This window comes from Diadema antillarum, unplaced genomic scaffold (assembly GCF_040938485.1).
Source record: "Diadema antillarum isolate AM-2024a unplaced genomic scaffold, OU_Dant_1.0 scf00000059, whole genome shotgun sequence".
Lineage (NCBI taxonomy): Eukaryota > Metazoa > Echinodermata > Echinoidea > Diadematoida > Diadematidae > Diadema > Diadema antillarum.
This window is the reverse complement of record NW_027270948.1, coordinates 281,285-309,074: the sequence shown is the minus strand read 5'-3', so window position 1 is coordinate 309,074 and position 27,790 is coordinate 281,285. Positions and strand designations below refer to the sequence as shown.

The 27,790-nt window shown below is 38.7% G+C and overlaps 1 protein-coding gene across 2 annotated transcripts; it reads right to left on the bottom strand.

Annotated features, from left to right (window-relative positions):
* Window positions 1-1,105: 1,105 nt before the first annotated feature.
* LOC139715993 (non-selective voltage-gated ion channel VDAC2-like) lies at window positions 1,106-27,790 on the bottom strand. Of its 2 annotated transcripts, none has more exons than XM_071627550.1 (9): window positions 27,738-27,790; window positions 22,074-22,168; window positions 21,307-21,356; window positions 11,348-11,432; window positions 9,585-9,705; window positions 7,923-8,033; window positions 6,940-7,056; window positions 6,014-6,222; window positions 1,106-2,869 (listed from the first exon to the last, which is right to left on the bottom strand). In XM_071627550.1, exons 2-9 carry the CDS (start codon window positions 22,138-22,140, stop codon window positions 2,778-2,780), a joined length of 852 nt encoding a protein of 283 aa, XP_071483651.1. In that variant the 5' UTR covers window positions 22,141-22,168; window positions 27,738-27,790; the 3' UTR covers window positions 1,106-2,777. The 2 variants fall into 2 exon arrangements, with proteins under 2 accessions (XP_071483651.1, XP_071483652.1); XM_071627551.1 differs by having other exon boundaries at window positions 27,729-27,748.

Here is a 27,790-nt window from a genome sequence, read left to right as displayed (position 1 = left end):
CCCCCCTTCGGATCTCAGTCGTGGATCGCGCAATCCTCGCAAAAATTTGCACTAAGGTAGAGGCCAATGTAATCTACAAGACTGTTTAGATTTTCCAAATTTTAATTCATGTATTTTACATTAATTTATGCAAAAATATTTTTTTGCCTATAAATAAAAAAATAAAGATCCAGGACTTCTAAGTTTTGGTGAACATATTCTTTTCAATATCCTCAACAACAATATCAAAGCAAAAGTTTGGCTTCATAATCAATTCTTATGTATTTTATTGTTTATTAAATTTCTTATGTATTTCTTTGTTTTATACTTTTTGTTTTTGTTTTTTTTCGTTAAAATTTGTCGCAGAAACTGTTTAAAGCATAGTCAGGCTAAAATAAGTCATTATCAGCCATTGGAAGTAAAAATATTTATCTTTATATGAATTAATTGCAAAAACACAATTTACATTGGCTTTGTACACAAAATCATGTTTTTGTGGCTTCAGAACGGTATGCCTGGGAGCAACAAATTTGGTCTCAAAAGATGCGCGATACTTGAAAGAAAAAAGTCATAAAATGTCGATGCGAGAGCATCGCGCGTTGCGGAATAATCACGCGAAACGTCAAGGGGGGGGGGGGCCAAAATGCCCCCACCCCCGGTGGGAATAGGGTTAAGAACAAGCCTTCCCTTGTGAATCGTGCGACAGATATATACATGTACATACATGGTATACTGTAAAACATGATATATTCGCGGCATGAATTTTTCGCGAATAGGAGCCGACAGCCTTTTTCGTGGCATGAAATTTTCGCGAAATGCCACTGGCGTTCAATGCGTATAGTGTACACAAGGACTTTCGCGTGCATTTTAATTTCGCGAATCTTGGCACTCACGAAATTCGAGAAATTAAAATGCACACGAAAATTCCTCGTTTTAAAGTAACTGAAAGTGTAACACCGAATCATGTTGCGACCAATATCACCATGTGTAAAACATGTGAAACATTATAACTCTCTCACTTCCTATCTTGGATTTTGTTGTTCTCCCGCCCACATCTTCCTTCCATGCATGCATTCATGTTGTTCTTCCATGCAAAACACAAATTGACTTCACAAAACCTCTACCATTCTCTCTGGCTGATTTCACACTTGCTATTAAAGCCAATTAGAAAATTGTGTTTAATTACACTTTAAACACTGAATTGGGGTTCAAACATATCTTCAGTGGTCTAAATAGGCATTTTCACGTCAGCCTGATAAAAATCCAAGCTCGAGATATTTTCCAATTTCCCAAGTCAGAAAATAGCGTGCTATTTCAAAACATCGGGCTGATGTGAATACGCCTAATGTGACAGTATTCTTTTCATGCCCATAGCACAGCATGGAGTTTTACGGCTTTCAGATTTTTTAGTCCAGGACGGCTGGCTGGCATTTTAATTATCCTTTAGAGGACATTCAGGGAGTGCTTCCATCTCTCATTATCAAATCTACTGGTATTCAGTCACAAGCAGATATAAATTATGTGACAAATGCCATATACGTGAAACATAATGGTAGCTATGAGCATTTGCCTACAAAGGCAGCAACACTGAAGCCTGTACACAAATTCTGTTATGGTACGTAATGAAATTGACTGTGTCTAAATACATGCTACTCTCCAGCACAAAAACACTCACAGCAAGAGAGAAAATTTGTGACTGAATTAATCATAGACTTTATTCCATGAAAAGTCAATAAGTCAGTCAGTTATTTTGCTATATTACTTGTACATTTTTCTCATGTAAATAGTGTCGCATACACACAAATATGTTCCAGGAAATCAATGGACTGTTGTAGCCACCCCAACAGAAGCAGGTTAGATTAGCCAATATACAACCATGTGGCATGATCAGTCATAGCAACTGTAGCTAGTCATGCCAATAAGTCCTGGATAGGTTCATGCTTACTGCCTGAAATCTTTCTTCTGTGTTTTTTCGTAGTTTATGCCAGAGCAAACTCCTGAAAGTGAATGGTTCATATTGAAGAAGTACATCACACCAACAGACCTGAATATCACAAAAGAATCACTCTATGATACATAAAAAAGTTATTCTCGAAGCCAATTACTACATGAGCTACCAACACCATTCACACAAAATGATGCTAACATTCTACAACTTTGTTAACAATATATATACTTTCTTTTTAGGGTAAATACTTCACCAAGATATAGATTACACCCCGACAGCTGAGCTAGTCAACATATGGATCAAATTGCTCTGTAATAGGATTAATCCTAAATATACAAAAGCACATTTAGGAGACAAGCAATCACAATTCTTTATTTGGAACAAATATAATGACTTTTCAGAGCTGACAGCACTTTCTGGACGAAAAAGTCCAGACACATTTAGACGACACTGCCATTGCAAGAAGCATTATATCTACCCTTCACCCCTACTGTAGCATGAGGTATTGCATGTATGTTGAAACTATTAAAACAGCTGACATTTGCTGTGGGTTCTGGTACCTAATTAATTAGATGGCCAGTAAAAGGGGAAAGAATGAATTCAAATACACATGTACTACTTTACTTGATGAAATCACATCTTTCAAGGAGCAAGAAAAACACACACACACATACGTCTGTAGATTGCATCCAAACCTTTCCCTTCCTAGTTGTCCAAGTAAAATATCAACCATTCCTGCTTGTTCCATTGAGGAGGAAATTTGGATAAGATTTCCCTAAACATCTTCGTAGATACAAATACTCTCTTCTGGTAGGTAGAGTGCTAGTAGCGGTGGAGTAGCGACCTAGCATTAAGCCTCCAGGTCCAGTCCCAAGCCAAGTTTGTGTCCGCCTTGGTTCAGGCTCTTCCCATCGATCAGGGATGACAGGGTCAGCTTCACTCCTGCCAAACGTAAGTACACAATGACCAGTTAAGGAAAAGTCTGCTCAGATGCAGAGATAACAGACATCATATGTGACAGTGGATCACAAAAAGAACAAAAAGTCGCACCCATTGATTTTACGTGAGAACTCAAAAAAGGTCAAATGGGTCAACCAAGTCAATTTTGAGTTTTTCATATTTTCTGAAAGAGCTATCCTTCTTCTACACTATTCTTTAGTTTAGGCTCATAACATGAATGCGAAAGTGTGTTTTCAGCAATTTTTATACAACCCTTTTTTTGGGGAGAGTAGAATGATCAGGTATGTCTTAGAGACCCCTTTTCATTTCTTCAAATCTTTTGCACTCTCTTTACTTTCAAGTCTAATAACTTGTGAAAGGATAGAGCTACTGCTTTGAAAGTTGGTATTAATCGTGAACTTAATGTGTTGATAGAACACAGTCAATTTCAGCTTAATCTGATAATCCCTTCATTGTTGTTGCTCTGGTGGTTTACATCCTGTGTTTTGTCCCTTTCGCCCCCCAGTTAGCAAGGCTTGGTAAGGATTAAGGTAGGGAGTCTGGAGCATTTTTGCAACTTTTGAAATTCTATAAAAGGTGTATTATTAACTATTTCATATGAAAGAGAATAATGTCAGTAATATATATTTCAAATTTCGTGGCGAAATTATCGTTCTATCTCAAGAAATTTAACTTTCAAATCACTGCAATATTACACCTTTTTTTGACGAGCACGCACGAAAACATGTCCAAATCATGTTTGCAAACGCTGATAAGTAGCACTCGCGTGCGGATCTCCAGCGACTGGTTAATGAGCGTACAGCGGTTTGCTAAAACGCGTAACCAGAGCAGAAGCCACTCCCCCTCGTGTCGTCATACTTTGCGTGCGCTGTGTGTATACACGCTGTACGTACGTACGCGTCCACTCTACTACACAATCCCAACATTGCAAGCCCTGGTGCGGTACGCTGTGCGCTCAGCGTAGTGAATGAATGTAGCATGCATTGTGATACGGAAACATCGGAGGACGAGCGAGCATGCTTTGAGTGTGTGTACCAGCTACACACGCACACACACATGCTACGCTACAGTGTGTGTGACGACCACATACATACACGTCGATATGTCAGAGCAGATCTATGCTGGCAGTTCGTGTGAAAATGTAAAGGCTAGAGCCTTCGAATTGGTGGCACATTACCACCATTCGTGCATACATTCATGGCTAAAGAGTCTAGCTTCCGAAATTTTTTGCTTGCCCTTTTTGTCGATTGGAAGTTCAGTCGTAAAAATTGGTATTTGTACCTTCCACCGCTTCACAATCAGCTTGCGTGATGCGTTGTGTAGCCCAGGCCTATCTGCTATGCACATAAGTTCGCGCAAAAGACTGCAACTCTTGCATCTGAGTGCAGTTTTCTATTGAAGTATTACAATAAATAGCAATGACTCTACGTGTTCATTTGTTTGTATGCCTAACTCATGCATTGTAGGCCTATATGATCGTTACCAATCTGGCAGTAATAGTACTTTTTTGTCCGTTGAAACTGATGTGCCAGGTGGTTTACGAGCGTAAGTGTTTCCATTACCTCTATCCACACATGCACATTGTGAATGCTAGGGAGTCGTAAACCTCAAAGAATTCAGTGTTCTAGAACTATCGCAAGCGGAGCGACAGCTCTGTCTTCAGTGGCACGGGTGAGCACGTACTCGTATCAGGGAGGTGGATCTCTCTTCCACCTCCCTGCTCGTATGTAGACACTCACACACACAGCGAGCTAGCTACCTTACTACGGTAGACACACACACATACACAGCGAGCTAGCTGCATGCACACACGATCAAGCTCCGCGCCATGTGGCGGCGAATGCGTGTTACATTAATATAAGTTATTATGTATCAGCTTATTTGCACGGACGTTACTATGGTTGTTGCATACGAAGCCACGCCTGACACGTTCGCTGGGACCAAAAAATTATTGCAAGGGGTCTTTTCAAAGCAATATCCCCACCCCAAGACGTGGAGCTAGCGAAAAACTAACCTCACCATCGGATTCCGCATATCCTAAACTACTCACATGCCACATATTGGTTCGATTATCGAAGCAGACGCTGAGATACAAGGACATATGTGATTCTAACGCTGTTTTCATCAACTTTTAGTCGAAAATATTTACCAGCGCTCTAATAGAAGATGGAGACCAACTTCTTCTTTCATATGATACCAAATTTGTTAAGCTTTTTTGGCAGCTTGCCATGGGGAAAAGACGATAAAGGCAAAATCCGGCTCAAAATTTCATTTTAAAATCGGCACTACGCGCATTTCCATCGCGCCCTATGGGAGTTGCGTGTCATGAGATAGGGTGCACATTCGCGGTAATGTTGGCAGCGCACGATCCGACACCCTAATTAAGGGCTTGAATAGACCCTGTACGTCAGAGCCTCTTTTCTCAGTTCCCACTTTTCCAGAGTGTGTGCTTTCTCTCTAGTATTTAGATAGGTTAGGGGAGTCCATTTGAATTGAGTTATACATCATTTTAAAGCTTACACTCTGCTCTTTCACATTCAGAATCTGTCCCTAACTAAAAATCCATGTCTGGCGACTTTTTGTTTGTTTTGTGGTGCAGGGTCACATATAGTGTTGCAGTTCATTTCCTTCCTCTCCTTTCTGAGCCACATAAAAAGTGGCTCATGAAATGCACACCTCCTACGCTCATGAACCTATCATCACAACTCTCCCCATAAATCACGATGCTTGTAGCCAGAGACTGCACATTTTATGTAGAACAGTAACTTACATGAAACTTTTTGCCTATGAGATGTTCCACACATACCCTATGCCTAAACTCTACATTTCTTTTCAAAAAAAAGAAGAAAAGAAAAGAAAAAAAGAATGAAGTACAAACCAAATGGAAAGCTTTGAAGTAATGCTATATCAGAATCAAGTCTGCAACAAAAAGAGCTCATTACATGAAGACATTACTGCCTTTCCTCTGTATGATCATCTCATAACTGACATTAACGCTACTTTCTGGTACCAGTGCTCTACTAATGTTATACACATTAGGAACATCAATCATTACTAATGGTGACAGGAGCAACTGTTCAGATGCAGCCTTCACAATAGAGTCGCTGGGTTTGGGCCATGACTCACCTGGCCTGAGGGTTTGTGTGTATCCGAGCCCGACCTGGCTGGTGTTGCTGACCTTGGCATTGATGTATGCATCAGCATCAAGGACATACTTTGCCCCCAGGGCAAAGCGGGTGGTGTTGGTAGTGGAATTCCAGCCGACATTGATGGCAGTCTCAAGGCCGTCATTGACCTTCTGGTAGATGGAACCACTGAAGTCTGCCCCATCATTCCTACAGGAGTAAAGGGCATACACAGAATGTGAGACAAACTCAGTGGTGTTCTTCAATCTAAAGCTTACAGCGTAGTGTTTATCTATGGAAAGTAATATATTGTCAGTGAAATGAAAAGAAATATCACACTGACACGACTTATCTGCCTATGTCACAGACAACCAAAATGTCAACCATGTTCAATCTTGCAGACATAATTTTCAAATTAATAACTGGAATTAGTTGTCATAAGAGACGAGACAAGTGAGACAGATTCATATCTGAAGTTGAAGAGAAATGAGACGTCATGGGCTAAGATCTTGACTACCTCACAAAGAATCCATGAAGAAATTTGGTATTGAGTCACTTGCGGATGGAATAAACTGTAAAATCATCACTTCATCATCTGAACTACTAAAATACTATCTTCCTCAATATACTTCATGAGCAGAGACCGAGAGGGAGTACATTTCCTGTTTTTATCAATATTCATACGGTGGACTCCCGTCACAATGAAGTCCTTGGGACCAGCAGTCTGCTTTCATTATATTGAAATTTCGTTATAACTGAACAAATAAACAATAAAAAAACAAAGAGCGGATAATGATACGGTCTGAATCTTTATTTCATTGCAACCGGAATTTCATTATAACCGTGTTCATTATAACGGGAGTACAATGTATTCCTCTCTCTTTTAGGTGGGGGTGGGTGGAGTGGTGGAGAGTTTGATTTACGTACACAGCAGTGTGAAGTTGGAAGTCACCAGTCTTGTATCCCAGGGCAAAGTTGCTCTTCTTTAGCTTTGACTCAGCTGTGTCAAAAGAAACCTGGAAACCAGCGAGCCATCCTTCGTACCTGCAATTGCAAACATAACAATTGTTACCATTGCACCCCTGCAAGAGAAAATGTATTAGGTCACAAATCTAAACATAGTCCTTAAATCAATCTTAATATCAGCAAGTTTATTAAGACCTGTTATTTAAAGCTGCAATAACATTATGATATAAAACAATATACAGACATAAATTATGCCATTGCAGTTTACAGTTACCATCAAACTTAATATGCAAAATATCTGAATCTATCAGTCATATCTCGACATTGTATTTTACAGTTTTTCTTTCAAGTCTCCTGCATCTTTTGACGCCAAATTCGTGACATCCAGACACGCAGTTCCGAAGTTATGCATAAATATGTACACGCACGTCAGACCAAAAAATGCTCAAAAACATGAATGTACACTTTCAATGCAAATTGAGCTTACAGTCAAACTTCTTAGAAGCAAGATTATTTTTTGGTTTTATTGATTACAATCAATTAGTAACATATTTTCATGCTTGCAACAAAGTCATGGACAAAAAAAAGAAAAGAAAGAGAAAAAGTCGAAAAACAAGGTAACGCGTAAGAAATTAAAAAAAACAATAAAACAATTTTTTTTCACTTACTTTAGCTAAGGATACTAGAAAGAATATCTACACAAAAAAAATGTGCTTGTTTGAACCTATTTAGTGATTTGTAGCAAAGAGTCTAGATTTTAATCATACATTATGCATAAATCAGCATAATTTGAAATCAATAATTTTTTGAAAAATAAAATCTGTGGTTTTTTAGATTATGTCACAGTGTGCTGATTTTCGTTGCGATCGTGCGGTCAATGGCTGAAATCAGGCTTTTTTTTTCAGTAAAAAAGATGTCAAACAAAACAACTCAATAATACCAACCCAATGACACCGGTACTATGCACAGTTGGTCCAGCGAAGTCAAAGTCAACATCTGTCGTGACATTGACGTAGTCCCTCTTGTAGCCTGTCTTGATCTGCCCACTCTTCTTGCTATAGATGCAGAAAGGAAGGAACATCATCACATGTAACATGGGATAACAGACTACTGTATACGCCAAATATTTCGCAAGGTTTTCATTTTCGTGAATTTTGTGAGTTAGGTGCTATTCACGAAATTAAAGACACGTGAAAATATCGACTCTGATCAAGCTATGAATGTGACGTACGCATATACATTTCTCCATTCAGTAAAGGACTCCACAATTGCAAATTTAAACACTCGCGAAATCGTCTGGAAGTTCCCATTCGCGAAAATTTAGACTCGCTAAATACATTGTGTATGGCGTATACAGTACCTGATCAACTTCCACAGCTCAATGTCCTCTAGAAACTGCCTTGTCCTTTTTAAAAAAAATATTTTACTTCATTGTTTTACTTTGGTATTATTGGTGATCCCCCCCCCCCCCCCCTTCACTATTATGCAAAATCCGAACTGACAAGGTATTGGTCATCTGTCTATACCCATTATACAGGAGCTGAGTTGACTGGAGTTAATATCAGAGATATCTGCCATCATCTCTGTACCAGATTTTCACTTCTTTCCAATTGATACAACCCTGAAAAAAAAAAAATCAACCCTACAGATTTTATGCTTCTTTCCAATTGATACAACCCTGAAAAAAAAAAAAAAAATCAACCCTACAGATTTTATAAGAGGAACAATTTCCTATGACAACAATTGTTAAATACATTGACATCATATGACTGTGTCTTCCCAGTTGCTCACATTAATTTAGGTTTGAAAAGAAAAAAATAATATGTACACTAAAAGCTTCCTAGAAATGAAGTTAAATACACAATTTCCAAGTTTTGTAATCTCATGTCGCTGAACAATGTTCATAAATATCAAATTAAAATGACAGTCGGGTAGTGACAAATGTATCACACGGTTTACTAACAGCAGTTGAAACTCTTTCCAGTGATGAGAACTGTTGTATCATGGGTTACAAGAACATAACTAGTGACTCCAAAATAAGAAAGGAACAGAAATAGGTGTGATTGTCAATGTCTCTGCTGTTTACTGCCAACCAACTGTCTCCAGTCATGTACCAATACTTATGAGCAACATTGTCAATAGGTGGCAATGTTGGAATGCATGCTGAGACATGTGCTGAAGTTATTTGAATGACTTTCAGAACAGGCTATTAACATGCAGCTGTATAAGGTTACATAATACGACTTGCCTGGGCAACTAGACACTTTACGAATTATATCTTGACACAACACGATTTGCATATACAATGTATCTAGACACAAGAAGAACGTATTCTTACTTACAGTACCAGGCATATTTCATATTTGTTCTCTTGAGCCCAATTTCAACAAAGTAACAGATAAAGAAGTACCAGCAAGTTGTTGAGAGGAAATGGCCATAATAAATTTTATTATGGTTTACTTCAAACAAAATGAATTGAGGTAACAGCCCTACAGAGAGTGCAAACTATTACCATTTTCACTGGAATTAAACCTACAGGTACATGTATTATCTCCCATGTGACAGCATCTGACATTTCTTCTTGTGATATCTACCACAATACATACCCTGTCTGAGGAGAGAAACTTGTGTCGAGTGTGACTTTCATGCCTTGCGCAATCTGGTCCTCAATAGTGACTTCTGTTGACAGAGTGTTTTCTGTGTTCCACTTCTCCTTGAAGGAGAGACCTGATAGGCATTGAAAAACGAGGTATACCTCAAGAATATTTCTCTTTTACATGCATAATAATGAGCAAATGAAAATTCCCAAATCAGGAAGACTTTGGCATTCTCTTGTCAGGACATAAAGAGATACTGAAGTTTTCAAGAACATTCTACAGAATCAGGGAGGCTTGCAAGTTTCTGTCTCATCATGCTTTTGCATTTCAAAGTGCCCTCTGCATAAGCTAAAGATAACATGTCTGGTTCAGGTAATGAGAAATATGTTTGTAAGGATACCGTATTCGCCGGCGTATACGTCGCAGTATTTTTCAGAAAAATAAAAATGAAAAGTCGGGATGCGGCCTTTCCAGCGGCAAAACCAAAATTGGTCTCTGCAACCTGTCAAATCAGGAGTAAAAACTAACACATTTATGCATGTATGGGACTACACAATAGGCAACTATGGAGGCAACCATCCTCCGATGAATACCGGTTTAAATCTTACAAGCAAAGCTGCATTCCGTGTTTGTTTCGCAACTTGACTTTCCTCATCAGCATGTCCTCTTTGTCGTTTCTATGAAATTTTAATGAGGCAAAAATAAAACTTAAGCTCAAAGCGTAGAGCTAATAATGAGTGTTTGTCAATCAATGAGAATGACCTGTCACGAACCTGTCTATGACATGACTCGATGAACACAATGAACACAATAGTGCTATTCAACGTACGGCACAGTGCGGCAAGCGTGGGTGCACAAACGATGAATGCTCTGCTCACAACACGTATTGTTATGAATGGGCAACCCATCCCCGCCAAACCCCACGAATTTTGTGGGGTGCTTTATTTACAGCGCGCATGTATCTTTGTTGCCCCAGCAACTGCTGCAATTTCTTAAGCGCGGTATCGTGATATCGATCTCCTAGATCCTCAGAGAGTGCGTGATGATATCTGTTTACCTGTGTCGAATTACGTTAGTGAGTGTGGCGTAAGTTCTCTATGTTTCCCGTCCATTTCTCTCATTTTTCTCTCTTTTGCTTTTGTATCATTATTTCTCTTTATTTTCAGAGTACAATCGTACTTCTGAGAGTGTTTTGTTCATTTTTGTTAAGTTATTACCTTGTTGGCAACAATTTGGAGGTGAGTATTTGTTCGAGTGTTTGTTTGAGTTTTTTGATTGAACGATGTAGATTATCTACGTGTGTGAGAGAACATCGTACTTTGTATGGCACCCACTCGTTTGTTTCTGTGGAAGCATTTTTACCATAAAGTGTCTTCATCGTTTGTCTTCCAGCATCGGGTTTTCACCCTAGTTTTTCAGTGACTTTTTTTTTTTTGGCTTTGCCCAAATTGGGGGTGCGGCTTATACGGCACTACGGCCTTTTCGCCGGCGAATACGGTACATAAAATCTTCAAAAACTCAACAGACTTACCATGCTTCGTGGCCTGTTTTAGTTTAGGTTTCAAAAAGTTGACAGTGAATATGCGCATCACAAGAACCAATAATTGCATTATCAGTTTGAATCTTGTTAATTTGAGAATTCTTTTATCAAAGCCAGAGTCCCTATTCTGAATAAGACTGCTAGCAGCAGTATTAGGCATGAACTAAACCATTTTTTTTTTACACAACACACAATGATGATATCATCACATGCAATCCGGGCAAGCACTTACCGTACTCCTTCCATGAATACTTGGTTTCCAGACTGGCATCGACTTTGCCAGTGTCATTATTTGATGCTGATGACACAGTGAACCCCTATAATAAGATCACAGAACAAAGAATGTGCAAATTTCTTCTTCTTCACAAAAATTAGTACCATCACAAATAAATAGTAATACACATCAGCTAATGCAGGGCTTGACACTAACTTTTTTTTCTTACTTTGGTAGCCAGGTCAGGTATACATGTATTTGAATCTGAAATTTTGGTGGCCTAAAATAGAAGGAAATAGACAAATTCACCTTGAATGTGTACTACCTGATCAGACCACCAAAAGATGGCCTTTTTGGAAATTTCGTGACCCGACATCAATTTCTAGTGGTGCCTGGCCCCTGGCCCATTGCTAATGTCAAGACCTGACTAATGCACCCACCACTACATCACCTCACAAGCATTTTACAGGAAATGCAGCCTGAACCCCTCCTCCTCCCTTACCTTGAGATATCAGAAGGCATCACTTCGGACAATGCCTTAAATTACCTCTGAAGTCCATTAATTATTTCTAGCAGTATCTTTACAATTAGTACTCTTGCTCTTGCATTTGTAGATCATCTGATCACATCTGGTTACTGCATAACAGAAAATGCTTGACTCATAGCAGGGCAAGAGTACACAATGGTCAGCATACATGTAGGGTCAGGTCTCAACTAACTTGGAAAACACCATGCACTGCACTTAATTATCACCTCTTCATTACACACTGTCACATGACACTATCCCTTTGCAGATAAAAACAACAATGCATGCTCATAGTCTTTGATTTCTTACTATTTAAAAATCTACACAAGTCTTTCACAAATATTCATATGAGGATCCTGCACAGAAATTAGCCCCAAAATTTCACAATGTCAAAGAGGTTTTATTTGTGACATACAATTGTAAATACAATAGTACATACACTGTATATAGTACAAACATATAGTGGACTCTCATTATAACAAAGTCCTGCGGACCAGCAGTTTTCTTTTGTTATATTGAAATTTTGTTATACCCAAACAAATAAACAGGAAAATACATAGAGCAGGTAATATTGTAGCCTGAATTTTTACTTCGTTGTAAGGGGAATTTTGTTATAACCTTGTTTGTTATAACGGGAGTGCACTGTAATATATTGACCCAATCTAAATAGGTATGCTGTTCTTTTGAAGCATGAGAACATTAACGGCATGGATATCTTTGTACATAATCACAGTGAAAGTGGCCACTACACAGACACACACACACATACACAATATCTTCACACAAGATGACTCGAGTTCATTATCTGAAAATTGTCCACTATTAATCACTGTCACACATTTCTGCCACACAATTAAATACTTTGTATTTTGGCTTTCATGATGTCCTAACTTTAGCAAAATGTATTATCTTCGCCAAGGAAGGAGGAGGTTAAGTGATCATCGTGGTTGGTTAAATTTGGTCAGTGATCAAGGATTTTTATGGATTTTTGGAGGATCTTTATATCTTTTGCCATATAAAGTCACTAAGCTTGGGAGTTCAAGCTGCACATACTGGAGGTTTACATATGCACACTAAAGCACATGCTTTGCTCAAGCAAGGCACCAGGCAGCTGAAAGCTGATGACATAAACAAAAGGCTTCTAAGAACTATATTGGGAAATGGCATGCCTGTATGGGTGGAAATGAGTCGCTGGCTTGGCGGAGGTCTGCGCTCTCCAAGCGCTTTTCTCGTCAATAAGTTATTATAAATTGTATTTTCCAACACAAGAAAGTAGCATTTCAGTCAATAATATTGGATATACCAGGGCTGCACACTGGCGCCGGTCCGACGGTCAAAGACCGGTAAAAGTCACTGTCGGACCGGTAACTTTTCAGGAAATCCACAAGTTACCGGTCCGACATGACCAGTAAAAAAAAAAACATTGGTGGGGTCAGTAGAAAGAAAAAGAGCAGCCCCGATCAGGGAGAAACAGAGTGCAAGATACCGCACTGTTCAACAAGTTTTACGCAAGTTTTCGTTTATGTCTACCGGTGCAATTTGTACAGTAAACGGGATTAGTTTTGAGCACTAGCAGTCGACCAGTTATTCGCGCTAGCTTGCGCATTTGGCGCTGCTCATGCACTGCATGCAATGCAATACATGCAAAGCATGTATCAGTGTAACTGCTTTTCGGGTCAATCCACGTCAAATCATCCAATTTTCAGAAAAGTTGTCACCCGACCCCCTCCGATTTTCTTTAAAATCGCACCAAATGTTCCCCAAAGTGTCTGACGGAAAATCCCAAAATATTTTGCCCCAAGGTCAATTGGTTGCTAAGATACAGCCTCACATAGCAACCAATGCGCATTCCAAAATATCAGTTAAAAGAAAATTATGCATTTTTGATTGATTGTGGTAGCATGGATATTTATGCAAAAGTGTTCATTATCTGGAAATTGAGAGAACTTTATAGTCTTTGCAAGAAAAACTGACTGTGACGCGAAATTGACTTTTCGTTAACGTGCACGAGGTCACCGAAAATGGTGTTAAATGTTAATTTTGAAAATTGGTTCTAAAATATTATGCTGTTGAAGGCTTTGACTTGCTCAGTGATTTTGAAAAAAATCAGCGGATTCGTGGCCACCGTTTTTACGGAGAGCGCCCTCAAAGTTGACAAAAATGGAAAATGTGCCAAATTCAAGGTCACGGATCACCCTTCGTCCCACCTAGGAATGGCATCAATTTTTTTGTATTGACAGACATTTACCTATATTATCTTGGGTTACCAAAGAAATTTTGCTACCGAAATGTTCAATGGTAAATTTACCCCACTGAAAATGATCGTAAACGGCCAAATTCCCATGTAATATCACACATTGGGTTTAGAGGACATTTCAAATGCCCATGCTTTCAAGATGAAAAGCCCTAGCCCTGTGATATTTGCTGTAGGGGTAGTCTGTTATATATATTTTAGTAATATTTACCATAAAACACTTTTATTACATAATAATGACCATGAAATTTAATCCAAAATTTGATAAAAACGATAAGTCGCTCCATTTTCCTCATTGCACTGCATGTAATATGTGTTTTGAAAGACTTTTCACAGAGCAATATTTCACGAATTATGAAAGCTGACAGCCTACCATATTAAGGTTTTAAACTATTTGTGCTCTTCTTTCAGATTTAGTGTCAATTTGATCATGAATGTTATACCCTTGACCTTGAAGTGCTTCTAAAAATAGCTGCAAATTTGTTAACTACAAATTACATACACAACAGGTGTTTTATGGCATAACATACCAGTGATTCTTTAACAAACACAAAAGTTTTTAAAGTGTAAATGTTATATACTGGAATAAATCTATAGGTTCTTGCAAGATTATGTTACAATTAATTACTTTGTTCTGACAATGACCCTGAACTTATGACCTTCAAAATCAGGAAAAAAGCCTATTCCTGCCCATAAAGACCTGTATTAAAGTACATAATAATAGTTGATATTATGGACATTGCGCCCAACACATAAGATTCTTATTCTAGCCTGTGAAATGCACATTAAAACCACTGAGAGTCTTCTTTTTGGGGGGATTTGTTCTGTAACTTATGATAAGTCCAAAATCATTTCCATTCTTATGTATTTTCTTGTTTTTGGAATATTTGTTATGTATTTCTTTGTTTTTTATTTTCTACAGCATTTGTGGGTTTTTTTTATTGGAAATTGTCACAGCCGACTTTTTCTACCATAATCTAAATAGAATTAATCAATCATATTGTGATAGATTGTCAAAATGGTCAAGTTTTTATGAGTTTCACCACAAAGCACTGTTTTCCATAGGAAATGCACACAAAATCACAAAATATTACTGTCCCCTTTTGTGATTGAAATTGAGGGTCATTGTCAGAACAAAGTAATTAATTGTAACATATCTTGCTAGCACGTATAGATTAATACCAGTATGTAACATTTACACTATAAAAAGCTTTTGTGTTTGTGAAAGAATCACAAGTATATCATGCCATAAAACACATGTCATGTGTGTAATTTGTAGTTAACAAATTTACAGCTATTTTTAGAAGCACTTCAAGGTCAAGGGTATAACATTCATGATCAAATTGACACTAAATCTGAAAGAAGAGCACAAATAGTTTGAAACCTGAATATGGTAGGCTGTCAGCTTTCATAATTTGTGAAATATTGCTCTGTGAAAAGTCTTTCAAAACACATATTACATGCAGTGCAATGAGGAAAATGGAGCGACTTATTGTTTTTATCAAATTTTGGATTAAATTTCAAGGTCATTATTATGTAATAAAAGTGTTTTATGGTAAATATTACTAAAATATATATAACAGACTACCCCTACTGCAAATATCACAGGGCTAGGGCTTTTCATCTTGAAAGCATGGGCATTTGAAATGTCCTCTAAACCCAATGTGTGATATTACATGGGAATTTGGCCGTTTACGACCATTTTCAGTGGGGTAAATTTACCATTGAACATTTCGGTAGCAAAATTTCTTTGGTAACCCAAGATAATATAGGTAAATGTCTATCAATACAAAAAAACTGATGCCATTCCTAGGTGGGACAAAGGGTGATCCGTGACCTTGAATTTGGCATCTTTTTAATTTTTGTCAACTTTGAGGGCGCTCTCCGTAAAAACGGTGGGCACGAATCCGCTGATTTTTTTCAAAATTACTGAGCAAGCCAAAGGCTTCAACAGCATAATATTTTAGAACCTAAGGTGATGAAATGTGGAAGATATTAGCCTCTAAATATGCATTAAAATTTTCAAAATTAACATTTAACACCATTTTCGGTGACCTCGTGCACGTTAACGAAAAGTCAATTTCGCGTCACAGTCAGTTTTTCTTGCAAAGACTATAAAGTTTTCTCAATTTCCAGATAATGAACACTTTTGCATAAATATCCATGCTACCACAATCAATCAAAAATGCATAATTTTCTTTTAACTGATATTTTGGAATGCGCATTGGTTGCTATGTGAGGCTGTATCTTAGCAACCAATTGACCTTGGGGCAAAATATTTTGGGATTTTCCGTCAGACACTTTGGGGAACATTTGGTGCGATTTTAAAGAAAATCGGAGAGGGTCGGGTGACAAGCACTGGATGATTTGACGTGGATTGACCCTTTCGTTTGCTTGCGATCGGCGGTCATGCCAGACAAGAAGCATTGATAGAAGCGCACGCATTTCTGGGTCATTTTACTCATGATTTTTAACGCAAGATCAATCCGATCCCGGCTTTGCTGCAGCGTGGCAGTTATGTTAGAACTAATTTACTAGTGTCGATTTTTAGAAAAAGTAAAAACATGTTCGATATTCAGCGATACAGTAAATGGATCTGATTGCGTTTATTTTCATTTTACGCAGTCATTTCACAAATGAATATTTTCATTCGCTCAGAATGGTCTCATAATGAAGATAGGCGCAAAAAAGGATCACGAAATCGGCCCTTCCGTGAACTTTTGAAGAACGCATGCACAAAATGTGAAGAAATAAAACTAGGGAGAAAAAAAAATCATGAAATCATGGCAGTCCCGCTTACATATTTGAGGTAGAAATCGTCCCAAAAAGGATCATGAATTCGACCGGCCGCGTCGTATCTTTCAAAATCTTATGATGTACGAAATGCGAAGAGATTATAGAGGAGAAAAAAAAATAAAGGAAACATTTTGGCGCGTGCATCATAAAAGATTACAGCCGAATAACAATTCATGAAATCAACGCAATCCCGTTGAAATTTGAGGAAATGATAGGCGCAAAAAGGATCTTGAATTCAGTCCTGCATGCCGTGTTGTTCATCAAAAACGCATGCACAAATGCGACAAGATTGTCGGGAGAAAAATAAAAAAAACATTTTTACCCTTCTGGTGCGTGCATTACAAAAGATTACATCCGAAGTACCGTAAAGTTCCGTGTATAAGACGCACCCGTGTATAAGACGCACCCCTACTTTCGGACCTAAAATTTAAAAAAAAAAAAAAATTTCCATGCAAATATTGCGTGTGTCATACATATTATTTCAGCTCAAAATTTCCCTAGAATGCAGCATGTATTTGCTCTATTTTTCGTTTCCTTCTATATTTTCTTTTAACGGTATTCATCGGACATCGGCAAAATATGGAAGACGCAAAATGCGAGACTTGTCTCGGTACTCACTTGCTATTAAATGTTTCGCCTTTCAATCGTGGTACATGTGTCATGCATATCGTACTCATGAGTGTACAGTACGATCTTTGCTGTCATACATAGCAGCAGGGTGTCTCGCATAATGACGCATGTCAGACTGGAAGGTTCATTACGAAAAATAAGAAAGTGTAGCAGAGGGATCATACGGCAAGACGTACGGTGCGTACGGTAATTACACTCATGCACTGTTGTTTCGCCCGGAGGGATTACCAGTAACATGTGTGTCTCTTGTACCATGCTTGTATGCACAGTGCTAGCCTTTTGCAAAAGGCAGCTCGCTATAATTTCAGCACACGCACACAGAGAGCAATGGACTTGCACACACAGCTTGCAACGGGCAAGCGCACTTCGATCCGATCGCTGTGTGCACGCGAGTCCATTGCAAAAGCCTCTCTGCAGCTACTGCCTTTGCCAAAGGCATGCTAGCAAGCTAGCTAGCTACAGTGTAGCTATGCTATCCTGGCTGGCCTCGTGAAATGAAGAGCAAACGAACGACATGGATATGCATGCATGCTTCACACATCGTTCATATTTACGGTGACATAGTATCGATCCTACTCCGTATTTTACAGCTTTTGTCTATGGCCATATTGATACTAGTACATTGATAAGTTTTACGGTATCGGTAATTTAGTAATGATACCTGTACATCGCGTATTCCAGCTACTAGGTTGGCTGTTGGTAGCTTGGTAGACTGACATCGGTAGCATACATCAGTGCTGTTACAGCTGTTGTCTATGGCCAGATTGATACATCGTTACTGCACAAGGCCGTTGTAAGTTTATCTCGTATTTGCAGCTTTTGTGTGTGTCCAGATTGAAAGATCGCTCATTTATCCGTAAGGTTTAGTGATTGCTTACCTTCCAAACGTCGATGGGCATACATGGCCCCAAGTTGGCCTTATAAAATTGGGTGTACATGACGGATTTTTTTCCGTGATTCGACTGTACCCCGTGTATACGACGCACCCCCGATTTTCAACGTTTTCCGACGAAAAAATAGTGCGTCTTATACACAGAACTTTACGGTAATTCAGAAAATCGCCACAATCCCGGTGATATTTGAAGTAGAAATAGGCGCAAAAAGGATCGTGAATTCGGCCGTGTCGTATACCTTTTAAGAACGCATGTACGAAATGGGAAAAGATTAGTGGGAGAAAAATAAAGGACACATTTTCACCCCTTTTGGCGATTGCATCATATAGATTACAGCCGAATAGTAATTCATGAAAATTTCGCAATCCCGTTGGAATTTGAGTAAACAATAATAGGCGCAAAAAGAATATCGAATTCGGCCCTGCATGCAATGTATAATTTTGAAAACGCATGCACAAATGCGAAGAAATTATCGGGAGAAAAATAAAGAACATATTTTCAACCCTTCTGGTGAATGTATCACAAAAGATAACAGCCGAAATAATTAATGACATATCGCAGTCCCGCTGATATTTGATGTAGAAATAGGCGCTAAAAGGATCGTGAATTCGGCCGTGACGTAAAGGCATGTACGCAATGCGAAGTGATTATTGGGTGAAAAATACAGGACACATTCATTTTCAACCCCTTTTGGCCCGTGCATCATAAAGATTAGAGCCGAATAATAATTCATAAAATCATCGCGATCCCGTTGAAGTTTGAGGAAACGATAGGCGCAAAAGAATCATGATTTTTGGCCGTGTCGTGTATCTTTTAAGAACGCATTTACGAAATGCGAAGAGTTTATCGGGGAAAAATAAAGGACACATTTTCAACCCCTTTTGCCGCGTGTATCATAAAAGATTGCATCCGAAGTTATACATGTATCATCGTAATCCCGCTGATATTTGAGGTAGAAATAGGCGCAAAAAGGATCGTGAATTCGGCCGTGTCGTATACTTTTCAAGAACGCATGTACGGAATGCGAAGAGATTATGGGGAGAAAAATAAAGAACGCATTTTCAACCATTCTAGTTGGTGTGCACATTACAAAAGATTACATCTGAAGTAATTCATGAAATTGCCACAATTCGGCTGATATTCAATGTAGAAATAGGCGATAAAAGGATTGTGAATTCGGCCGTGTCGTATACGCAAGTACGAAATGCGAAGAGATTATTGGGAGAAAATAAAGGACACATTTTCAACCCCTTTTGGCCCGTGCATCATAAAGATTACAGCCGAAGTTATTCATAAAATCATCGCAATCCCGCTGATATTTGAGGTAGAAATAGGTGCAAAAAGGATCGTGAATTCGGCCGTGTCCTATACCTTTCAAGAACGCATGTACAGAATGCGAAGAGATAATGGGGAGAAAAATAAAGATCGCATTTTCAACCATTCTAGTCGATGCGTGCATCACAAAAAGTTACATCCGAAGTATAATTCATGAAATCGCCACAATTCCGCTGATATTTGAGGTAGAAATAGGCGCAAAAAGTATCATGAATTCGGCTGTGTGGAACATCTTTAAGAACGCACTTTAATACGAAATTCGAAGAGTTTATCGGGAAAAAGTAAAGGACACATTTTCAACCCCTTTTGGCGCGTGCATCAGAAAATATTACAGCCGAAGTAATTTATGAAATCGTCACAATCCCGCTAATATTTGAGGTGGAAATAGTCGCAAAAAGTATCATGAATTCGGCCATGTGGTGCATCTTTTTAAGAACGCACTTACGAAATTCGAAGAGTTTATCGGGAAAACATAAAGTACACATTTTCAATCCATTTTGGCGAGTTATCATAAAAGATTACAGCCGAAGTAATTTATGAAATCGTCACAATCCCGCTAATATTTGAGGTGGAAATGGGCGCAAAAAGGATCGCAAATTCGGCCCTGCATGTCGTGTGCCTTTCAAGAACGCATGCACAAATGCGAATAGATTATCGGGAGAAAAATAAAGAACTCCATGGAGCGCGTGCATCATAAAATTTCACAGCTAAAATAATTCATTAAATCGTCGCAATCCAACTGACCACCAAGAGCAGGTTACGCAGCAAGTTCGTGCGCCGATGTTTAGAAAAAGTCACAAACGCATTTGATACAGTCTAATTTTGTTCATTATCATTTTACACTGTAATTCACAAACAAACATTCTAGTTTTTCCTATCTTTTTTTTTTCTTGTGCAATAGATAATGCAAGTTTAAAAAAAATATTAATCTAGCTGTAAAATGTACATGGGTGGGGGGTACGTCCATAAAAAAACAAGAAAATAAGTTTATTTTTTAGGTTGTCGTTGTTGACCGGTACATTTTCTGTTCAGACCGGTAAAAAATGTTAAAACGGGGCATTTACCGGTCCGACAGAGACAGGTTGGACCGGCAGAAAAAATGGGTTAGTGTGCAGCCCTGGATATACAACTCAACGTAATGATGTACTAGCAACTCTTAGGAAAAAAAAAATCGATCTAAATCTACACTTGTATATTAATGGATTGACAATGTGTAACAAAATGCAGAACAATCTGTACATATCACATATAGTATATCACACACCACAGTTCTGTGTGATCTATCCTTTAAGTCAAGTATTTAGAAACTGGAGCTCCACAACTGATCCCTCTCTGAAAGACGGGTGAAAGCCTAATTATTTACAACACAAGATTACAACTTCCTCCCTCTGTGTCTCTCTTTCCTCTTAATGAGTCAGATCTGTAACTCACTTGAAACAGCACACACCCACAGAATGATACGGATTCAAGATAATGGGCAATATTTGATTTACTTGAGATTAAAACATTAAAAATGGGAGAAAATCTGCAAATTTCCACTTACAACATTGTTACTTGTTGTTGTCTTTGCATCCAGCTTCACGAACCCAAAGCCTGAAATACAAAGGACAAGACAGAATTTGAAGCAAATTAATAAAGAACAAAACCACAAAAAATAAAACAATAACACCAACACACAAGTTGAAATAATGTATTACCTGACAACCTTTTATCTGGCATCAGTACTTATGGCCAATGGTCCATCGTTTATAACCTTGTTTACATCAGGGCACATTCTTTAATTAATTGGTAAGAACTATAATTAAACATCATAATACAAACTAGCACAAAACTCCACTACACTGTACTTGCATAATTCTACTTTGGTATTATGTTGCATGACACAGTGATGAAGGCATTTCAACTCGGATGTTTTTTTATCACACAATTACTAAATATATTTTACACATAATGTACCCTATAATGAACTGAACCCCTTCAAGAGACTGCTGTGGATATTTTCCTTTTCAAATGGAAATTGCACAAATGACATGTTCCACTTTTATAAGAAAGTGACCCACAATAACCGGGGGAGATATCAAGAAATAATTTTTACTGTGAAACTGTACCAAAATCTTTTAATACTCAATTGGCCCAGCATGTAAATTTTATGGTGAGAAAGTTTACATTTCTACAGGAGTCAACCTTTCCATTACTTAGAGCCAACAGGAGGCATCTTGACCATCCATTTATCATTCTTGCTTTCAAGTTCAGGCATATGGTAAGCAGAATTACAATCTTCACTTACATTGTACACGAAAAGCTACTTACCAAATCCCTTCCCAAAGATGTCCCTGGCTGCCTTTCCAAGGTCAGAGTATGAGGGTGGGACTGCCATTTTGAATGTTAAGTGTTGGGTGCTGGAGCTGCAAGAGAATCATGCAACAACAGAGCCACTGAATTATACCTGCAGATTTTCCTTTGACATGAGTTTATGCCAACATTTGACTATTCGACTACAATCTGCATTTTGCCACTAATGTTGTTGATTGTATCACGAACACTCGTTCCACTTGTACATACTATAGTATCTTTTACAGATTTCACCAAACATAGAGTAAGTTGTATGGAAGTAAACTGTAAAAGTCCAATCATCATGCTAAATCTCTGACCATTAAAAAAAAAAGAGCACTATACACAATGAATTGATTAAAATGAGAATATTGGAATGGTATGGCTGCTTATTGGCTGGTAGACCTCATCGTTGCATCAAGTTTGGCTGTATTGCATCGTTGAGAAAGCTTTTTGTTGAACTACACCTTGTATTGCTTTATGGAAAATGTATCTGCGTCGAACCAAAAGGGCAAATGGTTTTGGTATGGAAATGAAATTAATTCAAAATTTCATCAATAAAATCTATACAGCTACCTAGACATGTTGGCAATCCTGTGGTCTGGGGGCAATGCACAGTAATGACATAACAATGTCCATTTATTTGAGGTTACGGAGTCAATGGTATGCTCACATGTTTCAGTCATCTTCTCAACAATGCTACTGCAATCCTACATGTACATGGTATAGCTACTTACTAGCTGGCAGAACTCATTATTGCATCAACTTTGGCTGTATTGCATCATTGAGCATGTTTCATGTTGAACTACTGTATTTCTTTATATGCAAAATGTATCTGCATTGAGCTAAAAGAGCAAACATCTTTGGAATGGAAATGATATTGATACAATTTCAACAATTCCACAATGGCACTATAATCCTACATTGGCAATATATAAATGACATTTTTTTTTCTCCTTCAAATATATTTCGGACAGTAACTCCACTTTACGGCAAATGTAAAGACCGTAGTGACATTCTCAAACACGTTATTACATGTATGATGTACATGTACAATAACAATGATGTACAATAACAATGTCATTCCAAGATCACGATTGCACGCTGCCCCATATGCCCTGGATAGCCAACAGGTCATCCAGACTAGCTAGACATTGTCATAGAACATCAGGCATCATAAATTCTGGCTTCATTGGCAGAGTATGACACAGTTGTAGATCCAGTTATTAGGGCACTGATGCACTCAGCCATACTGTATACACTGTACATGTAAATACATCAGGAGTTCACTCAGTCACCAAACAAAACTGTACATCCAAATGAGCATGTGCTTCAGATGCATCGCACACAAGAGGAAGACGACTGGTAGCTAGTCAGAAGAGAAGACTTTGCAAAGTTTCAGAAGCAAGCATTCAGACTATTCATGTTTCCAGAAGATTTGCAGGGATCAGGAAATGTTCCTAGTTTGAGTGAGAAGTTAACTCACAAAGTTTAGCGAGAAGTTTTGGGAAGTTTGCAGTGACACTGGCAAAACTTTGAGAACTTCTTGAAGTTTTGTTTTTATCAACACAGTTAGACTGAACGATCAGTCTATATCTATTGCCAGGGATATGCTCCACAGAGACAATGTCTGGCTTCAAGGCATCACTCTCCTACAAACTGAAGGCTCTCATACCCAATACTGTAGGGGGATGCATACCCAAGGAAACCAATCTGATTGGATAGCAGACACATTCGCCAATGTGCAGTTATCGGTGAGCTAATAGCACATTATCAGTGTGCCGACGAGCTGGTAGCTGTTTCTTTTTCCATAAAAATTCCAGTCAAATTCCACCAAAATCTTCAATATTTCAAACAGCTGAGGGCACTGTAGTTTACACTTGTTGATCTAGGATTGTGAAGTAGACATTCAGGTCACATACAACAAGTGTACCTGTAATCAAGGAGGGTGAAATAAGCCTTACCTCACCCAGCACATCCACAAAGGGACAGTGGTTAGAGTTCTAAGCATCCCCCCACAGCTGCGTTTATGACTATGACATGCTTTCATCTATCTCTTCGCAGAACCATCAGTTAAAAAATGTTTAAAAACTCCTCTGAACAGATAGAATTTTCCGTCTACACCATAGCTAGAGTAGCAAGTAGCAGCCTACTTGTATGGGTCTCTCTGGTCTAAGCGATCAATCTCTACTGTGGCATTTCACGACATTTGGAATAAATTTTGTTGTAATCTCAAACTATGGCACTGGTGTACTTTTGCGTCAGCTCATCAAATGATTTCTTAACATGCATGAACTCACCCTAAATATTCTATAACCTAAAATAATTCCATCTGAGTGTCTAGTACAAGTTACGTTTTGACACTTTTTCAAGTGTTGGAATAACTCCATCACTTGAACTGCACCTCAGCACACAAGCAATCGGTATAGTACGAATACGATCAGTACATGCAATAATAGTCAGTTGTTTGATCTGAATGGAGCGATCATGGCAGATTCTTCTATGGATTGGTGTCTTTGAAAATTCAACCCCTCACCACCCTCCCTGTCCCTCAGCCAAGTCTAGCGATAGTGGTTGTCTACACAGGGTTTGAAGGTTGTCGGTTACTGTGTATGTGTCAACCCCCTTTTATTTTAATTTTCTCTCCTTTTCCTTGCATTTTCAAGTACACTGTGTCCCTATCTTTTCCCTTTCCTTTGTATTAGTCTTTTCTTTTTTCCATTCAACTTTAATGATTCCTTATCAAATCTTTTCTGCCTGCCACTTTGTTTCTCTTTCCCTCCCTCAACCTTTCTTTCATATCTTTTAATTTCCTTTTCAATCGGTATATTTTTTCCATATCTTTCCTTTCAGTTTTGATTCTTTTCCGTTCCATTCTACAAAGTGTAGTTCAAAAATTTCCTTTCCGTTCCCCTTTCTTTTTTTTGTTCCCTTTTTTCCAACCCTATCTTTCCCTCACAATGTAATTCTCTTTTTTCCCCTTTTTTTAAATATTAAGTCTATCATCTATTTTTCAAACTTTTTGTCATATTTTTTTCCCCAGGTCTGCCTTGTACTGTATTTCTTTATTATTAATTTTCCTTCACCCTTTTCCTGTCCTCTCAGTAAGTCTCACTCATCCCCTATCTCTATTTAAAGTCAACTTTGCTTTTGGAATTGTCTTAAACCACCATTTTCACATTCTTATTTCATTCAAACACACCCTCACATTCACGAACACACACAACACCACTTTAATAACCTACACCCAAATCCCAATCAACCGCTCCCACAAGCCAGGCCTTGGTAATTAGACCTACAGTGTTGTATGGTTGAGGGGTCTAGATATCGCGCATGAAAGTTTGTGATGCTCTTAAAAATAGAATTACTCCACAATCGTACCTGAATTTCTCAATAAATATCACTAAAATGCAGAAAAATCACCTCCCAAAATCTCCTGATGATACGATGATGGAGTAGTGCGCTGTCGCTGTTTGTATGTCGGACTTGAATTTCTGCGTTCAATTTCTCGGGGTATATAAAGGTCGCGCAGCTGGCAGCATACAGTACATTGTTCTCATGTATGATGACGTCACGCGATACGTAAACGATCGATCGAACAAATTATGAATTCTATCGGCTACGAACGAGACAAGCGAGACGACACGTCTAAGCTACAACATCCTTAAAACAGATTTTAAGCTAAGGTAGGTAAATTACAAGGTAAAAACTTGGAAATTTAGTGAAAAATATGTTCGAAATCCAAATTTCTGACCTGCTTCCTTCTCATGTGTAGCGGTTGTCAAGTATGTTTATTCCATGGGCGTACTGGCAAATTTTGTGCTTAGTCCCACGCGTAATATTGCTTGCTATACGCAGTTTCGCTATGCGCGACCATCAACTTATCAAGTCCCTCCGCGAGATCTAATCCCCTTCACCATACATGCTGACAGAAAGGGAAAAAAGAAGTTTGTCTTTTTGAAGATACGTGAACACATAGAACCTCTAGAAAATCTTTCCATGATCGCTACAGTACAGGGTGCAATAATAGCAATATTCAGACTAGAACCCCTATTAAAAGTAAGATTTAAAAAGACAACTGACCGTTGCGCTGCGCTGAAGTGTGAACTTATTTCATACCGTGGCGTGGGCCTAATGTCTGCTCGTGTCCAGCAAGAGCTGCTGCGGTCGAGTTATTCCAACATGTGGGAAAGTGTCAAAACAGCAAATAGATATGCCTAGTCTTGATCTAAAAGATCTGAGTCGCTGACAGAAGCAAATTAGAAATAGAACCCTAGTCAATACCAATATTTTTTCTTGGTTGTTTGTTCAGAGTGAGCAAGTTTGAAAATCAATTGATGTGGTGGTGCAACATTTTTAAAATTTTAGTTAGCTAGGTCATTGAGCACTAGATGGCGCTCTCGCGCAAGTACATCGTTTTCTTCACACGCAGTGCTCAACTCTTAGCGATGATTGCTAGCTGTAGCAGTTATGACAGGGTGCATCGATATCATTCTTTTCAAAAGTAATACGGCCCTATGTCAAACGACATGTTCGAATCACAAACCTGAACTACTTTTGCCTTCCTTGTACGTTGGTTTGAGTCTGCTACGAACCGCTAAGGTAGCCCGAGGAGGACGATCTGTTAGCACGCTAAGTCGAATTTTTGCACTTATTTGTCGTGACCTTGGTGTATTTTGTACTTAATCCACATTGCGCAAAATATGGCAGTGTCGAAACTTAACTTTTTTCAAAATTGAAGTGTTTTCTGATTTTTTGAAAGGAAGATTTATCGACCCCAAGTAAGCCCATGTGGTAAGAACGGTACACGAAATGGACCTTGCAATGCCCGTTTCAGTGAAATTGGCTGCCCAATCGCGCAGCCCGTGGAGAGCTTCGCGGTTGCTCCCACGGGAGTCGCTATAGGTGTTGTGTGATTTACGACTGTCCGCGGACGCCGCGCGGCGGCCGCGCGCTGGCTCGGCGCTAGCGAGCTCTCTACTTATGAATACGATGATGGGCGAATCGAAGCCACCCCTACGACAGGCACGCGACAAGTTATTAAAATGCGAGATTTTTCCAAGAAAATGAAAAGATGGACTGATTTAAACACTGTTTATGTGTATGTTACATATCAATCAAATCTATGGATAATTGATCTCATTTCATGGTTCGGTGAAAAGGATGAAGGCTATTTTAGTACACGGTACACTAAACCTAGTCTAGCGCTCAAACTACAGTCTAGCTGTTACACTAGGCTAAATTCAGAGAATTCAAGTGAAAATTTTCATGATACTACTGTACTAATTACGGGTCATCATACTCAGTCAGATACTAGTACAACGTCTAACCTTAATGATCAGTAAGTTTTCAACTAGTAATTGCATGCACAACTGGGGCTACGTGTAAATGTACATGCACGCAATGAACGGAAGTGCTCCATCCTCAATCCAGCAAGCACTCACATGTTCATCTGCTGATGCAGATTACGCACCAGGACAAACGAAATTAGAAGTTATTATTCCCGATACACCAGATTTAAACGTCGTATTAAGTGGGGGCGTAACGAAATAAAAGCCTAGATAACCATAGAACAAACATCCAGTTTCAATCATTGCTTGAAATGCGGCAAATACGACAAAATAATACTCAGACCTTTCTTACCACTTGAGCCTAAACGCCGGTAATGTCGAAGCTGTTCAACGTGCGCGTATGCT

Excerpts from the sequence above, each read along its gene's own strand:
- LOC139715993 (XM_071627550.1), bottom strand. The coding sequence starts at position 22,140 with ATGGCAGTCCCACCCTCATACTCTGACCTTGGAAAGGCAGCCAGGGAC. Across the intron at positions 21,357-22,073 it reads CATCTTTGGGAAGGGATTTG|GCTTTGGGTTCGTGAAGCTG; the intron begins GTAAGTAGCTTT and ends TTTGTATTTCAG. Across the intron at positions 8,034-9,584 it reads AGTTTCTCTCCTCAGACAGG|CAAGAAGAGTGGGCAGATCA; the intron begins GTATGTATTGTG and ends CTGCATCTATAG.